This window comes from Ambystoma mexicanum, chromosome 9 (assembly GCF_040938575.1).
Source record: "Ambystoma mexicanum isolate Mex_15411 chromosome 9, UKY_AmexF1_1, whole genome shotgun sequence".
Lineage (NCBI taxonomy): Eukaryota > Metazoa > Chordata > Amphibia > Caudata > Ambystomatidae > Ambystoma > Ambystoma mexicanum.
In genome coordinates, this window is record NC_090931.1 from 1,486,796,003 (window position 1) to 1,486,811,656 (window position 15,654).

Consider the following 15,654-nt stretch of genomic DNA (forward strand, 5'->3'; position numbering starts at 1 on the left):
GTTTCAATCTATTGCTACTTTAACTCAAGCCATTTAATTTATATAATCAATCGGATCTATAGCTTTTATCTTGGCCTCAATATTTAATCAATAGTATATGGCGTCATTTGTTGCAGACGCCCCCAAACTGTTTAAGCAATTTGAAGTCTTGTATTATTTTCAAAACACGCTGCACCCGAGTCAACGGGAAAGTCACGCACACATGCAAAGGTTGGTACGTGTAATGTAGATGATTCACAAAGCACCGCATGTGTGCCAGGTGCACGCTGCACCTGCCACCCTTTGCATAGGCACATTGACCTGGCTCAGGAAAAATTGCCAGGTCCAGGGAAGTTCAGCTGAACATTAGAAGGGAGAAAAGGGATAACCTTCTTTAACATGTTTACCTGAAAGTGGTGTCCACCTACCTTTGGGCACAAATGTAACATAAAGTGACATGTGTCACTGTCGGGTTGCTAATGTCCAAAATCGCATCTATGCCCCGTTGCAACACAGGCAAATTGCATAAGGAGCAGGCGCCTGCCTGGCTTCCTCTTTATGGCTCGCGGTGCTCACCTGTGTTTGAGGTGAGTCCATCCTGTGCATTTCCCGGCAATTGCCACTCCTCCAGACATCAAAATGTTGCATGTAGACAGTTGGCCTTAGATGAGGTACGCCCTCCTCCCACCCATTGAGTGGTTCTACACAGAGTGAGCAGAGCGTGCACTCATTCTGCAAATACCCGGATTCACAGAGTGCATATCTGGCGCAGTTATTGCCACCCGCAAGTTACTGATTTTGCCAGATGGCTGTTTAAACGCTGCATAAGTCAGACCCCTTATCCTTTTTGTTCCATTATCTGGGTGGGATATGTTCATGCTTAATTAAAAGGGACTGGACCAGGAGCCTTTGACAAATCTGATTTTTGTGGCTTCTTTTTATTGAGTGTGTAGAGGAGCAGCTACTTGCCTCTACAGTCCCGTACCACATGTATGTTGGAAGCCTGAAATTGTGGCATGCTTGACACCAGCAGTTGCGACCATTCCACGGCGAATATTCGAGAAAAGGTATCCACTAAGAAAACCTTATTAAATGTATCCCCGAAGAGATGACAATCTGAGGGAGAAGCTCCCCGGAGGGATATGAAAAGGAGTGAAAGAGGAGCTGGTGACGAAACGAAAGTCGAGCTTGATGCACTGAGAAGACTGGCTGAAGAAAACGTATGGACCTTATAGAAACTGATGAAGTAAAGAATCGAGTGAACTTTCAGATGCGAAAAGAAGATTGCATGTGTGAGAAGCACTGCAGAAAATACAAGCCGTTCAATAACTGTACAGATGCCGTAATGCAAGTAGATCAAGTAATCATACATGCTGGCTATAAGTAGTGAATAGACTGCAGGCGAAGTCGCCTTTGTATAGAAGCTGGACACCGATATGATAAATTTAGTAAGCTTGGACCCATGGAGAGAAGAGTCAAGAGCTGTGTTGCAGAAAGTTTTAGCTGAGACCGTGGAAGAGTCTGGAAGGGCTGTCTGATGATGGAAATTCGTTGAGTTATGTATGCGTCTGTGGTGGTTGTTCTGGTGCACAATGCTAGGTGTAGAAGTATATAAACTGGGGTATGTTGGAGGTATTGCTTGTTATATTTAGTAGGAGTGTTTGGTTGTCTTGCAAGTCGAACTGCTCTGTTCTATTCGTTACGGTAGAGTCTATGAAAGCTGATTGTGCATCAAGGTGAAATGCGAAACAATGGTTTACATATTTTTCAGAATGTATGCAAACTTTACATTTGCTATGTTTCACATATTCGTAAACTATAATAAACATAAGGTTTCAAAGGTTTTCTATGCTTTTGTAAACCTTAAAAGCAAGGTTTACAACCGTGTTGCAAACCATTTGAAAACTTGACGTGTAGTCTTTACAAAACGTGTTGATGAGTGCACCTGAAGTTTACAAATTCTTCTGCTTTCTAAACCAGGTCAACCAAATGTTTACAAAATTCTAGAACTTGTAGTCCAACTGGACTTGCAAAGCTGCATGGTTTGCGCATTTGTAAACCAACATGTAAACCAAAGTTTTACAAAATAGTTTGCGAAGCATGTAAACAATTGCAAACATATAGTTTGCACTGGTTTACATGCATTTTACAAAATGAGTAAACTCGATTTACATGCACTGTAGGAGCTGTAGTTCCTATGGTAGGAAAAGTGGTAAGACAGTAGTGTTACATGGATGCAAGACGGAGACTTCGCAGTAGAACACATTGTTGAAGTCATGGATTGGGACCTTGCAAATGCTGACCGCTCTTTATTGCCTCTCCAGGTGTTTGTTGAGCTGAACGAGCTGCTCTACGATAAGAACCTGGACATGCAGTGGCGGGAGACGGCGCGGTGGATCAAGTTTGAGGAGGATGTGGAAGAGGACACGTCCCGCTGGGGCAAGCCGCACGTGGCTTCGCTGTCCTTCCGCAGCCTGTTGGAGCTGCGGAAAACCATTGCACACGGTGAGTCATTCCCACAGGGCTTTGGGCGGGCGGGCCCCGGGACATGTATAGTTTTGAAGGGACATTTCCTGAGATTCACAGGGAAACCTGCAGCACCAGCCATGCATTCTGCATAAACCTGTAGCTGTGTTTGTTCACTTTGCGCGCAAGGCCTTTGCGGAGGCTGTATCCGTGTGTTGACCTCGAGGGATCTGTGAGGGAGAAGCAGGTACGGCTTGATGTCTAGGAGCAGTCGTAAGTAGAAGCAGTCGTTTCTGAGCAGTACTTTGGCTTGTGGTTCCGGGTGAAGAGACTTGTCCCCAAGGAGCTGTAAACTCTTTAACAACAGCAACTCTTAAAAACGGATCAAATACTTTTAAAACTAATTCCCGCGTTTAAAAAAACTACAAAAATTTTAAGGTTGTGTAAACCAAATTTCCCCATTAAAAGAAAAATCTTTTAACTTATATAATTTTTTTCAGAAAACGTAACATTATTTTCGGTATTTTAAAGTAGCAAATACATTTTGCCTACACGTCTTTAAAACATGACATTCAGGCAAACAGCTAAATAAATTATGTGTGACTTGATGTTTTGTGGGTAGAAATGAATTTGGGTCTAAATTTCGTTTTAGATCTTACTGCAAATAAATCCCCAGCACTCCCTGTTGTAATGAGCAAACGGCAGTGGTGGACCGGCCTATAGGGAACTCTGGACCTCTTTTGTGTTAGGAAAAGGGTTGCGTTTGCTGAAAATGTGTAATATGGGGCTACATGAAATTATTTCCAGGGCCTCTTTTGGTTCCCAATACGCCCCTGGCAAACAGCCACTATTGCAGCACTGCTACCTACAGACCAGGGTAGGAAATGGGCTGGAAAACGACAAAATAGCATAGGGATAGCCCAGGAAACTCCCTCATAGGTCCTCAAGCCTCTGCAGGAGACCGACTGCAGAAACAGCCAAAGCCTCACAGACTCTATATATAACAGCTGTCCAGAATGGCATATATGTCCTGCAATTTTTTGTTAGGGTGACTATTGCGACTGATGAAAAGCGCACACGTCAACTTCCATGACTTGCTCAAAAGGGTTTCTTGCTGAATCACTATCAGACATGTTTCAAATTTAAAATTGTGGGCGTTCTTATGTTCCCATAATGCTCTTTGCATTTATGCAAATGCCCAAACTGGGTTCTATGAAAAGATACCGTGTTGGTGATCTGGCCTGGAGCCATGCCCCTCGGCCCGCCCCCTCCTCCACACAGCCCCACCCCTCAAGGAGAAGAGGGTTCCTCAAGTAAATTTAATCAATTTATAGCACTGCTAGAGACGACTCGGAGCATGGCAATGACAGAGGCCATACAGCGACTATTAGAAAGACACATTTACTGCAGTGACACCTACAACTCAGAGCACGGCAGTGGTAGACGCCATGCAGGGACTACTAGAAAGGCACTGTTACAGCAGTGACACCTACAGTCTATGCATGGTTTGTCCCTTGTAGAGGTCCTGGTGTAGGCAGACAGCCAGTGGTTAGGTACAGTACATCTCTAACTGAGATCCTGGAGCAACGAGACAGACACTGACGAAGGAGCGTTTGGTAATGTGAAAGAGTATTGATTTACTCCAAACACAGACTAGCTGTGAGCACTTTATTAAGAAAGTCCAGGTAGCTGCACTATAAGTGCATGCATAGCGTTGGCCAATTGGCCGGCTCTTGCCGGGTCTGAAATCCAGCATCAGATGTCTGACTGGATCTCGGGATCCGGCCTGGCTCAGCCCCGGCCTGGCGCGGCTCTGAGCCCACAGGTCCGCTGAGGGTCAAAGACGCCTGACGCTCGGTGATCAAATCTGCTACGTGCGAGCGCATGCAGAGCAGATTACATTACCGAGCCTCCGGCTTCACTGAGGGAACACACGCAAATCTAGGGGCTCTGTGAAACATGCCAGCAAGGATTCTGGTATTTGAAGTCTCTCAGTCAAGATGGGGGGAATGTCACAATAGTACACGTTTTGCTTACCATATCTCGTTTCTCCTTATGTTTATAAAAGGAGACTTGAAAAGTACACAAACCCTGGTAATGTATATAAATCCTTAGATATATTTGTGTGCCTACCTTACTATGGTTTGTGTAAGTTTCAGGCCATCTTCTTTTTATTAAAGCAGTGCATTTTTAAAAGTTGAAAGCCAAACAGGGGGGAGAGGGGGAGGGGAGATGAGAGTTCAAGTGAGTCGTGAATATTTGGCAAGGATGTCATGTGGCAAAAGAGTTTACAATCCTGGAGACTGGAGCATTTATTTTCCCTGACTGTCGCCCTGTGCTGCTTTTCAGGGCAAAGGGAAAGGATACATGTGGGTGGGCAGTGTCACTTTTTTCAGAGGGCAGGCACAGCAGCCCTAAGGTGTCTTTGAGGCCTGCAATCTTGCTCAGGTTTTTGGCTGCCAGGATGTCACCCAGGTTGAAGTTTCCAGTGTTGACGCTTACCCACAAGACCACATAAAATTGTCTTCAAAGCATGTCTCATATTTGGATATTTTGCTTTTCTGGGAATATTTATGGGTTTAAAAGGTGAGCACCTTTTATATTTTACAACAAAGAAAAAGTTCCCAGGAGGAGGGAACTCCCGTCCCCTGCACACTTCCAAGGGCCGAGAATCCAGCCAACAACTCAATATATAGTTTTAAGCCATAGCTGCCACCATGTCGGTACATTTATTCAATATGGATGACAACTTAGGCTAACATCAATTTCATAAAAAACTCCAATAACATGTGTTCACACAACTGAGTAATTCCAAATTATTTTTTGATATGACCCAACGCGTTTTGAGTTCCACACTATTCATCAGGGGTCTTTGTTGGATAATATTTCTATAAATAATAGAAAGTGCAATCTTATATCAATATCAAACAATCATCTGTATCATTAGTTACAATCTATTTATTCCATTTGAAATATCCCCCAAACACCTTTTTTAACATGCATATTGAAAACATCAATTTCACCATTTAATCATGCAATTAAATAAAATTCTGTACCTTCACAATTTCATGGTCCCAATGCTACCAATATATTGCTTACTATTCTAGAATGTGGATGTACCAATATGTGGCAGTTCATCCCTAATAGAAAAGATGACCTCAAATTGTATGAAATAAAGCAACATACTTTGAAACAAATAACAACTAATTACCTTTAAGTTAGAGCTGTCACCAATAGGTGCATTGTAAGAGGGTCATCTCACCTCTCATATCATCCACATGTCCCCTCAGTTTCTTCACAAGGAGCCCAAACAGACTCTTGATCTTCACTCTGACAGATAATATTTTACCTCCGACCAAAAAAAAATGCAATAAAGGAATGTTTGACGGTATCTAATCTCGTACTGTTTCACAAAAATGATACCAAAATCTTTGGTTTGTTCCCAGTTCACACTGGTCTCACTCACCTAATTAGCACCGTCAGTGCTGCGAGTAAACATAACTTCACAAATTGTGTTTAAATCGATTTGAGTAAACTGGTAAAGGTGTAATCTATAAAGCAAAAGGTCACCATTAAAATTGTATTGTGGAAAACAACAATTGTATATCAATATCAAAAACGTGTCGACATATACCATCCCAATCCATAGGTTTTACTGAATTGAAAAGGATTGATTGGAGGTGTGTCACATGTGTTGCCATCAGATATCATGGGTTTACTCCAGATGGGTCCTGGAGATTCCTGAATTCATACCCTGCTAAAAAAAACAGTGCTCCGTGTCAAAGTAATAGCCCAATGGTTTGAATTGTTAATACACCTATCACAAAAACAGGTCTACTAGTAACCAAGAATAAAAATATTTACCAAAAGTACTGCTACTTCTTGTTTATGCGACGTGTGCAGCATGTGCTATTGTTGCCAAGAACTCGCACAAGAGGCGGTAATCAAAATGGCTGCTTCAAATAGCTGCATACTGTAAGAACGTGATGAAGTTATGCCGTAAAACAAACATACGCACGGAATTCTGCTCATGCAGAACGAGTACATGATCTGCGAATAACGATCTTTATATTATACCTAGATTCAAAATAAATGTTCAGGAATATGTGTGAACAAGAATGGAGTATGGAAGAGCGTACTTCGTTCAATGAATCAATGACAGTATATCTCAAAATCCTATTACCTTTTAGGATTTTAAATGCTAATCCAAGAAACTCTATATGGTAATTAGCCTGTTTTATTAAGAGTGGCCAATGTGTGTGGTAGTTTACAATCTCCTAGAAAATGTATATATTGGTTAAGCAGGTTGTCTGTTTTTGAGATAATCAGTTCTTCATACAAATCCCTCTTGCGGATGTACAATCTCATACCTACAATTGATCAAATGTACTTATGTGTGAATCACACCGTACAGATTTAATTTGACCTGCAATGGAAAGATTACTCATCCTTCTAGGGGGCTTACAATATAAACCACCCAAAGATAATCACACTTACTCTCTATTGTTCTATGCCTAACAGTCATCCAACCAATTCCAAGCGAAATTGCTAATAGTACATACCTCTCGATCTGTGTTGATAATGAGAATACACCTTCGGACAGTGTTAAAAGATATTAGAAGTCCATCTACCTCTAACGAGTGTATAATCTTCTATTATTATACCTGTTTAAGTTTATGATGTAATGCACCCTAATATTCAAATGGCTGCATCGGCTTGTACATGGGTGTCAATGTCAATATCAAGTATGGTCCCAAATAAAATTCTTCATTCAACCCCAGAGGAGTTACAGCATCGAGAAGATATGTCCACATTCTTTTGCTAAGTCCCCTTCCCTTGGGAGTGGTTGTACAATTTCCAAGATTTCCGCTCCTTTTGACCCACAGAGTATTTGCCACAAAGGCATCTTAATACATATACGACATTCTTGCTGTCACACGTGGCATAATCGCATAGTCTGATATTTTTACCAGTGTTAGGATGTCTTATGTGGTGCCCTTTTGATAATGCTAGAACAGTGTTGACAGTTTAAGCAAGCAACTGTGCCTTGATTATGTGCAATTATAACCAGTGAGTCCCTAAAATGTCTTCCCCTCTTATATGCTATCATAGGGAGGTCCGGGAATAGTCGATGCAAAGTAGGATTCAATTTGATCAGATCCCAATTTTTCATAAACAATTTGCTCACTTGATGACTCTGTGCTGTAAAACGTAACGTGTGAATCATCTCAGTGCAGTCTTTTTAAATACCCTGTTTCAGGAGATCTTCCCTCCTGCATGTGTCTGATCTGGATATTGATTCTTCTATGATCTCACCTGCATAACCCGAGTCTGTTCGTCATCAGGTCATATTCTTTCTGAAGGATGTCAGCATTTGAAACTATAAATTCACTGTAGGGTACACTTTCCTTTAGATATACAGGGTGAAAACTGTTAAAATGTTATGTGTTGTGCACATCTGTGCACATCTGTGGGTTTTCTGTATATTATGGTTAGCAATTCCCCTCCTATTTAAGTCACCAGGACATCTAAAAAATGAATGACCGGTTCCCATATTTCTAAGGTAAATTTGATGTGTTCATGGCAGTTGTTCATGTACTCGAAAAATTGTAAGAGTTCTGATTTCGATCCTTTCCAGATAGAAAACACATCAGCTATTTACCTTTTCCAAAATAATACTTTGGAAGACCAGGGTTGCGTCTCCAAAATTAAGATCTTTTCGAAATGAAACATGACAATATTAGCATATGTAGGAGCAACTGAAGAGCCCATCGACATCCCTGAGATCTGTAAATAGTATTGCCAAGGTTCAACATTAAGGGCAGCTGGGCAGCTTTTTAGCTCCTGCTTCTAGCATATTAGAGCCTTTGCTCCTAGGGCCAACTGGTGTCTTCCAAACATGTAAATGTGACATCAACTTTCAGTATTTGAGAATGTTAGTCAAGAAGAATTAGAACACATCCAATTCACAATGGTTCATACAATGGTTCATACAAAATGGACACACATTTAAAGGAGCATCTCGGGTAGCTCCTGGTACCCCTGCAGTAGCTCCTGCCTATTGGGTGATGTCAGACACCCAAGAGCTTGTTTTAGCTCCTGCTCATTGAATCTCAATTTAAGAATCTCAATTTAGGAAACCCTGTATTGCCCTTCAAATTTAAAGTAATTATTGTATAGAATTAAGTTAGCAAAGGTCTTATGAATGTGTACATTATAACTTTCCCCCAAAAACTTTCCATAGCATCAATCCCTTCTCCATGTGGGATTGAGGTATAGAAGCTGCTTACATCCAATGAGAAAAGTATCAAATCTGAATCCACAAGTCGTAACTCGCTCAGCAGTCATAGAACATGTGAGGTATCCTTAAAATAGGTCAAGGTCTGTGGTACCGAGGGTTGTAGAGCTGTGTCTAGACATATTGCCAAAGGGTGAAATATACTCTCAGTTTCTGCCACTATTGGATGGAATGAAGGATTAGTCAAGTTCTTATGCAATTTAGGAAGTGCATAGAACATTGGGGCCATTGGAAATTTTGTAATCCAGAAATCCGCTGTGCGTGGAGTTATCTATTCAGATTCCTTGGCCTTTAGAACAGTATCTTCTATTAGAGTCTTTATTGCAGTGATTGAATCATAACCAATAACATATAGGTCCTAGGATCTTGTAACAACCCCAGACAGCCTTGATGGTATGAAGTGGTATCCATAATCACTAAAGCTCCCCCTTTGTCTGCCAGTTTCATCACTATCGAAGTATCCTCTGCCAACTCCTTGAGGAGCTTCAACTGGTGTCGTCTGATGTTGCTTTGTTGGTGTGGACTATAAGTGGTCTTTTTCAAATTCCTTGTGATTTTTAATTTAAACATGTCAATTATACAGTGGTTCATTTGGGGGTGAAACAAACTCTTTAGTTTCATCTCCAGCTAATCGAGGATACCGATCTTCCTTGGGCTTTAGGCAATGATTAAAAAAACACTCTCAATTTCCTCTTCCTTATTAATTTAAATAAATGAACTGCTTCCTCAAAATTGGTGCCTTTGTATTTAGGAATGAAAGATAAGCCTAGTTTAAGTGTGTAAATCTGTGACTGTGACATTTCTTCTAAACATCTTATTAAGATGTTTAGAAGAAATGTTCATCACTAAAGACTGGGCTTTGAATGGATGTAGAGGTATTTGTACCTGGTTGTGTTGGTGGACCAACTGGTGCTTGTGAAATCGCGTTGGTTTGTAGTAGTGTGGGAGACTATGTCCCCTTCCACACTAGTAATATCACTGCTGTCAGTGCTATTCACTTTAGGCGGTTGCCTTGGTTGTCTATTAGGTGTTGGTCTATTGATGTTATAAAAATCCTGAAAAGTATAGACTATTTCTCTGGAGTAATCTAGGTATCTCTCCGACAATTCCTAACATTACTCTGTTCAATGTCCTTACGATAGGACTCCAATTTGCAGTTAGTTTGTTACAGGATCTTATTTAAATCTTCCCTAGATTTAAGAGTAGTCAACTGTTCCTTGATCTTATCAATCTCTTGGTTTATACTTGATAAAGATTGAGCTCATTCTTCAATGGTCAGCAAGATGAGATCTAATGAGCATTTATTTAGAATTTGCTCCCATATTTTAACAAACTCTTGGGTTTCCTTAAATAAGGTGGGACGTAGGTACAGACCCTCAGCCCTCTTGGTATTCTCTGTGCTTTATGGTATTGAGCCAGTTTAGTTGCATGTAGTTTTTGTGAAATTTATTTTCTAATTAATCTCTCTAATTTAGAAATCAATCTATCTGGGTTTTCTTCAGCTGTCACGTCGGGATCAATATCAACCCTAATAGCTGGTTGGCTTCGTCGTCACAAAAGGCTTAAGTTGTGGCAGATTCTGTAGTCGGAGAACTAATCTTTGAAAATGACATGGTATTTTGGCATGGTGCTAAAGTGTTGATTATGCCAGGTTATGGGTAAAAATAAAGAATACAAAGTGTTGCACTATGCACACCTAGGTCTAATTGTTTAGTATAAACAATATTCAAAAAGGTAAGTATGTTAACATGTTAACATTGTGCAGGGGACGGGAGTTCCCTCATCCTGTTCATTATTATCAGCCCATGTGCCAGGACTGTTGTTTCTCCCCAGCACCTCAAAAATGTAAATCATAACATACTTACCTTTTTGAATATTATCTATACTAAACAATTAGACTGAGGTGTGCATAGTGCAAAACGTTTTATTAACCTTTTATATTTTGTCAGTGTAGATATCGGAAACAAGCAGCATAAAGGAAATGGCACTATTTTAAATCTATTACTTTGAACATTTGTTTTGCGTGTAGTTCAACTGCCAGCTCTGCCCCTTTGGAGCCCTGTTGGCCCTGACCGCCCCAAACCCTACCAGGGCTATCAGGAATCCGACCTATTTCACCAGTAATGCTAGCCTACCTCTAATACAGGACTCAGAGCCAGTGACGGTGTGGGGTCTCAGGGCGAGACTTACCAATGCAATGCTGCCCCCAGGAGCCCAAAACACTGCATGTGTTCTCAAAGTGTGCGCTGTCTGGGTAAGCCTGGCGGAATGCAGATCGCAAGGGTGGCCTTGGAAATAATCAGTGTTATATGCCGCTCTCATGAACAGCCCCTTCCCTCCTCCTTCTGATCCACAGGGGCTGTGCTTCTGGACCTGGAGCAGACCACCCTACCGGGAATCGCCCACCTGGTGGTGGACACCATGGTGACCTCGGACCAGATCCGAGCCGAGGACAGGACCAACGTGCTGCGCGCGCTGCTGCTCAAGCACAGGTGAGGGCATCCTCCGCACATGGCGGCCATTTTGAAACTTTGAGAGTTTTGCAGTGTGAACCCGTTTCCTTTTTTGATATCTACGAGCCCAAACCCACCCAGTGATATAGTTGGCTTCTCCCCTCCAAAACTTTTTTTAAAAATGGGTCAATAGGGTGCGTTTTATAACTCAGTTATGGGGGCAATCGGATGTAAGTCTATTAGATTTGAGGGCACTTCTTTGGGGGAGCACATGGAGGATTCCACAACTTCAGAGGCCGGGTCAGCAGCAGGTCACAGAAGCATTTCACTACAGCAAATCCTGCACTTTCCTATCGGAAAAGTGCGCGCCCCCTAGAAACACTGAGCACGCAGTAAAGAAATATTAATATAAATGTGCCACATTACTGAAACACCTCCCCCACCTGAACAATATCCAATCATTAATGACAAAGACTGATGAAAAAATACCCATTAAAAAACATCGGTGCTGGGAGATTTTCCATGTCACAAACATCATTGTTTCTGTGCTAGTTAATTAAATTCAATCAGACCTGGCAGAAAAAATTATCATAACTGACTGTGACAGTACATGTGTGTGGCTGCCACAATCCAAGCCAGGTCACTAATAATGCTTTCTTTTTGTTCGCTCTGTGTCCATATTAGACACTCATTGCTCTTAATATCCATCTGAGGAAACACTCACTGCTCTCTGTGCCCATGTGAGTGAGACACTCACTGCTCTCTCTCTGTGTCCATGTGAGTGAGACACTCACTGCTCTCTGTGCCCATGTGAGTGAGACATTCACTGCTCTCTGTGCCCATGTGAGTGAGACACTCACTGCTATCTGTGCCCATATGAGACACTCACTGCGCTCTGTGCCATGTTGGACACTCACTGCTCTCTGTGCCCATGTGAGACACTCACTGCTCGCTGTGCCCATGTGAGACACTCACTGCTCGCTGTGCCCATGTGAGACTCATTGCTCTCTGTGCCCATGTGAGACTCACTGCTCTCTGTGCCCATATGAGACACTCACTGCACTCTATGCCCATGTGAGACACTCACTGCTCTCTGTGCCCATGTGAGACTCATTGCTCTCTGTGCCCATGTGAGGCACTCACTGCTCGCTGTGCCCATGTGCGACTCACTGCTCTCTGTGCCCATGTGCGACTCGCTGCGCTCTGTGCCCATGTGCGACTCATTGCTCTCTGTGCCCATGTGAGACACTCACTGCTCGCTGTGCCCATGTGAGGCTCACTGCTCTCTGTGCCCATGTGCGACTCATTGCTCTCTGTGCCCATGTCAGACTCACTGCGCTCTGCGCCCATGTGCGACTCATTGCTCTCTGTGCCCATGTGAGACACTCACTGCTTGCTGTGCCCATGTGAGACTCACTGCTCTCTGTGCCCACGTGCGACTCATTGCTCTCTGTGCCCATGTGAGACACTCACTGCTCGCTGTGCCCATGTGAGACTCACTGCTCTCTGTGCCCATGTGCGACTCATTGCTCTCTGTGCCCATGTGAGACTCACTGCGCTCTGTGCCCATGTGCAACTCATTGCTCTCTGTGCCTATGTGAGACACTCACTGCTCGCTGTGCCCATGTGAGACTCACTGCTCTCTGTGCCCATGTGCGACTCATTGCTATCTGTGCCCATGTGAGACTCACTGCGCTCTGTGCCCATGTGAGACACTCCCTGCTCCCTGAATCCACGTGAGACACTTGCAGCTGTGTGTCCCTCTGAGAGTCTCAAGCACAGCCGTGTCCCCATGCCAGATTCACTGCTTGAAATGTCGCACTGAGAGACTTCCTATACCCAGTGTCTCTCTGCGCGACTACCTGCTCTGTGTGGCTTAGTGCTGACTCACTTGCACCCTGTGTCGCTGAGAGATGGTCAGTCACTGCGCTTAGTGTCCCCTGACCTGCCTCGTCCTCGCTAACGGATTCTCATTGTGTCCCTCTTCAGCCATCCCAATGATGAGAAGGACGGCTTCTTTCCACGAAACCACTCCAGCAGCAGCATGAACTCTGTCGCCGGGAACCACGTGCTGAACCACAACCACACCGTGGACACCTGCATCCCTCTGATGGGGGAGGAGACCTGTGAGATCATCGACTCTAAAGGACACGACTCGGATGGCAAAGATGTGAGTAAGGGCCGGGGAGAGGTGCAGGCGTGGTTACGCTAAGGGCTGCGATTGTGAGATTGTGTGCTGAGGTAGCACTTGGGTGGAGAGGGCCGACCAGAGGAACTTGGGCATGTATTTTGGTCAAGATGGATTGGCTTCAGGCCCGGCTCCAGGAATGTTTATCTGGGTGGGCCAGGTGTGTGATCCGGGGGGCCCAACTTTTCTTAGATCCGTGATCCAGCAAAAAAATGTCTTTGTGGATCTGGAAAAATCCATTTGCACCCTTAAATTATTTTAGTCTGTTAGACTGCTTTATAAGGTGCAGAAACCTGGATTCAAACCCAGGTTGTTAGGACCAGGGTTGACACATTTACCCGCAAGACTACTTGAATGTCTGATAAAGATGATTGTTAGGATTGCACTCTCTGCGATTTAAGGCAAAGGCATTCTTAGGCAATGCTGACAGATGGTCCGGGATAGGTGGGGCATGGGTGTGGAGCTTATGGTGGGAGTAGTTAATCGTTGTCATGAGTGCCACAAATATTACATGTTTTTTAAGTTGTCTTTTTCTACTATTGGAGCTGTATGTTTAGAGGTATGACTCTAGCTGGAAACAGCCTGTTCACCTCACCAGGTTTTGCTGACATGAGGTGATTTGCCCAGGTTCACTCAATTTGTTCAAATCCTCCCACAATCACAGGCTCTCCAGTGCCCCTTCCACAGTCTTCTGCTCTCTTCTTCCACCTGATCTTCCCTCCCACAATCACAGGCTCTCCAGTGCCCCTTCCACAGTCTTCTGCTCTCTTCTTCCACCTGATCTTCCCTCCCACAATCACAGGCTCTCCAGTGCCCCTTCCACAGTCTTCTGCTCTCTTCTTCCACCTGATCTTCCCTCCCACAATCACAGGCTCTCCAGTGCCCCTTCCACAGTCTTCTGCTCTCTTCTTCCACCTGATCTTCCCTCCCACAATCACAGGCTCTCCAGTGCCCCTTCCACAGTCTTCTGCTCTCTTCTTCCACCTGATCTTCCCTCCCACAATCACAGGCTCTCCAGTGCCCCTTCCACAGTCTTCTGCTCTCTTCTTCCACCTGATCTTCCCTCCCACAATCACAGGCTCTCCAGTACTCCTTCCACAGTCTTCTGCTCTCTTCTTCCACCTGATCTTCCCTCCCACAATCACAGGCTCTCCAGTGCCCCTTCCACAGTCTTCTGCTCTCTTCTTCCACCTGATCTTCCCTCCCACAATCACAGGCTCTCCAGTGCCCCTTCCACAGTCTTCTGCTCTCTTCTTCCACCTGATCTTCCCTCCCACAATCACAGGCTCTCCAGTACTCCTTCCACAGTCTTCTGCTCTGTTCTTCCATTTGCTCCTTTGTTTCCTTTCATAAGCTCCCTCACTACTTTGACCTTCCATTTGCTACTCACTTCATCTTCCATGTGCTCCCCCATCTCCATAAGGAAAACTATTGCCAGCGCATGAAAAATGAAAGCTGTATTCTGTAGAACCCTTAACAAGAGTCTGGGAGATTAATCTCAATTAATCATGCCCAAAGACACATGTGTTGTACCTTTTTTCAGAACAATGCTATATTTGGGATATAAGAAAAAGTGCAGCGCAAAGGAGAAGCAGCAACAATAGTGTGGCAATATCACCCCCTGTCACCTCCATCAGCTCCCTCTGACTAGCATTCCCATTTACAATCACTCCCACCTACCCCATCCTCCCCCCACCATATCTTCTTGGCCTGGCTGGGGAGAATCCAGGATGATGCTGCCTCCTCCTCTGCCGGGGCTCAGCAACTTGGCCTCCAGTCCTTATTCCATTTAACATAGTGTGCACTCAACAATACCTCCCTGAATACTGTGGCTACTCCCAGGAGACCAAGCAGGAGGGGCTTGTTGTGCAGCCATTTTGTTGTGAAAGACAGCCCCCCTCCTCCTCGGTAAATATTGAAGCAAGGAATAGGATATTTTGTTTCTTACAAAATGGCATTTTGAAGGACAACATTGTATTTGTTGTTGCAATTTTTCAGGCAATTTTAATTGAATTGTGGATGTGTGGGAGTGCTAGCATGCAGGTGGGAGTGAGATAAGGAGATAGACAGTGCAGGCTGAGGGGTTTCCAGCCTCCTTGTATCAATCTTGTTTGGATGTTGCAGGGAGGAGGGGCCACCGCACCCTTGCAACCATTGTCTGGTACATACCGTTTACATACTATTTATAATATGCAATTTTCTATTATGACTTCTTATTTGACATATTTACTCTGCTTTGCTAGTGAATGTCACAATTTCGATCAATAAAT

The 15,654-nt window shown here is 43.8% G+C and overlaps 1 protein-coding gene across 2 annotated transcripts in view; it reads left to right on the forward strand.

The window, feature by feature from the left end:
- Positions 1-15,654, forward strand: part of SLC4A3 (solute carrier family 4 member 3) — a 660,038-nt gene that overhangs the window by 423,229 nt on the left and 221,155 nt on the right. For both annotated transcript variants that reach the window (XM_069616955.1, XM_069616956.1), the window contains 3 exons: positions 2,304-2,484; positions 11,100-11,235; positions 13,186-13,366. In XM_069616955.1, the coding sequence (XP_069473056.1) occupies positions 2,304-2,484; positions 11,100-11,235; positions 13,186-13,366 (498 nt within the window). The remainder of the gene's footprint in view (positions 1-2,303; positions 2,485-11,099; positions 11,236-13,185; positions 13,367-15,654) is intronic.